General features: G+C 35.8%; 1 protein-coding gene across 4 annotated transcripts in view; it reads right to left on the bottom strand.

Moving 5' to 3' along the window:
• Positions 1–520: 520 nt before the first annotated feature.
• Positions 521–2,097, bottom strand: part of LOC125025757 (glycerol-3-phosphate dehydrogenase, mitochondrial-like) — a 41,842-nt gene continuing 40,265 nt past the window's right edge. For all 4 annotated transcript variants that reach the window (XM_047613946.1, XM_047613948.1, XM_047613947.1 and 1 more), the window contains one exon: positions 521–1,432. In XM_047613946.1, coding sequence (XP_047469902.1) covers positions 1,313–1,432 — 120 coding nt within the window. In that variant the 3' untranslated portion in view covers positions 521–1,312. The remainder of the gene's footprint in view (positions 1,433–2,097) is intronic.

The following is a 2,097-nucleotide window of genomic DNA, read 5'->3' as shown; positions in this document are numbered from 1 at the left end:
TCAAGCTGAAAATGGATAACATGAACTCACATCACGCAGACACAAGTGCTGGTGTGTGCTCAACAATATCAAAAAGACTATGATTCCTATAAGAGAACTGCTGAAATATGCATAAATACACACACAGACATATATATCTAACTTTCAAGTGATAATGATGAAGCAAAGTCATAACAACTGGTGCGGATGGGAATGGGATGAGAAACAAAGGTTTACATCACAACACTTTAGGATCTGCAAATGCTCTTCCAATCTTCTATAACTTGGACTTAAAGCTGGTTATTAAGAACTGGCAATATGGAACTTTTTTTCTTTTCTTTTTTTATCTCCCACTCACTCACTCACTCACTCACTCACTCACTCACTCACTCACTCACTCACTCACTCACTCACTCACTCACTCACTCACTCACTGTGTGTGTGTGGGGGGGAGTGAGTGTGAGAGTAAGAGTGAGAGTGACTGACAGTAAGTGTGAGTACTAGTGTTAGTGTTAGTGTGTGTTGCTTTATATATAGATAGATAGATAGATAGATAGATAGATAGATAGATAGATAGATAGATAGATAGATAGATAGATAGATAGATAGATAGATAGATAGATAGATAGATAGATAGAGAGAGAGAGAGATTGCAATTGCATCTTTGAAATGTGTAAGGTGGGACTCTTATTGGTCCATTAAACATCAGTAAAGCACTCTGCAAATCTTACAAAAAATATTGCCAATTAACACTACAGTGAAAATGAAGATTTTTTTAAAACTTTCTTTTGAAGAAAAATATGAAGTTTTGGCATATTAGCATTTTTTTCACCACAGGGTCAAGACCAGCTTTAAAACCATGCATCAGTTTATGCCTTTTTTAATCTACACATCAAAACTGGGTACATATATTGAGCCTTTAACACTATATTTCACTAATATCTATCAAATATATAATTGATATCATGGAAACATATGTAATTCTTTAAAAGTGTGACCCAGTTACTTAGGGAACCAGAGTCACATTTTAATTCAAATTAAAGAGTCAAACCACTACTTAGATTGTGCCATCAAATCAATTTCATAATTTCAATTCCATTTAATGTCTCACCCATTACAGTGACGAGAAGTGCAGTACAACACACGCTTCTCTCCAGTGAGAATCTATTGCAGTTTTCATTAACTGCACAGACCTTATTCTAATGGCCAGACTGCTTAGCTCTAGTTACATGGTACAGGTCATCCATGTTCCCAATTGCACAAGCTTCTCCCTCCCATCACCTGGGATAATGGACCTCTAATGTATTGAAATCTGCCTAGCTCAGGTCTACTGCTAAACCCCACCACCACTGCGTTCCACTGTGATTTTCTTGCGTTGGTCTTCCTCAGCCATTTCAGCCAGCTGCGCAAATCTTGAGTGAGAGATGGAGCCAGCCTTAATAGCAGCCATCATCTGAGGGGGAAAATCATTGCATTATTCCCAAGAGACAGTGCTGCTGAGAGAATATTATTGTTTTATATCCAGACTAAACACTACTGAAGTTATATTAATAACATAAAAAAGGAAAGTTTAACAAAAATATTTATCAAAACAGTTAACAGAAAATAGATATTGATATCCTTAGATATCTTAATATTAAGGAAATAATTTCTACTGAAGTTAACTCATTGCACCTGCTGGCTGCCAAAGTTGGCCAAAATACAAGCTTGCTAAGTTTGACCACCTCTTTGCTAATTTGTGATTTCAGTTGTTACTGCTGTGTTAACCCATTACTAGTTGTTTTTTTACAGAAGTTATTAGCCATCTTGAGAGGGCTGTATCTCTGCATGTTCAGTGCACCTTGAAGAAAGTAGTTGAAACCACACAAACAATCAAAATCTTCACCCAAAAAAGCATGGCTGTCCAGTACAACTAGGCATTTAGGTGCAACAAGTTAATAATTTCACAAAATGATATGAAAATATCTACTACAAATTTACAAATAAATGTAGTCCTCTAAAAAATCTGTAAGTACTTAAAAATTATAAGAAAAGACTAGAATCTTTTTAACCCAATGCCGCCGGGGAAAATTTTTAAAAAATGGGGAAAATGCTGTGCCTATTCTTTTGTGAAATGAC

This window comes from Penaeus chinensis, chromosome 5 (assembly GCF_019202785.1).
Source record: "Penaeus chinensis breed Huanghai No. 1 chromosome 5, ASM1920278v2, whole genome shotgun sequence".
In the NCBI taxonomy this organism is placed as follows: Eukaryota; Metazoa; Arthropoda; class Malacostraca; order Decapoda; family Penaeidae; genus Penaeus; species Penaeus chinensis.
This window is presented reverse-complemented; position numbering and strand designations above follow the sequence as displayed.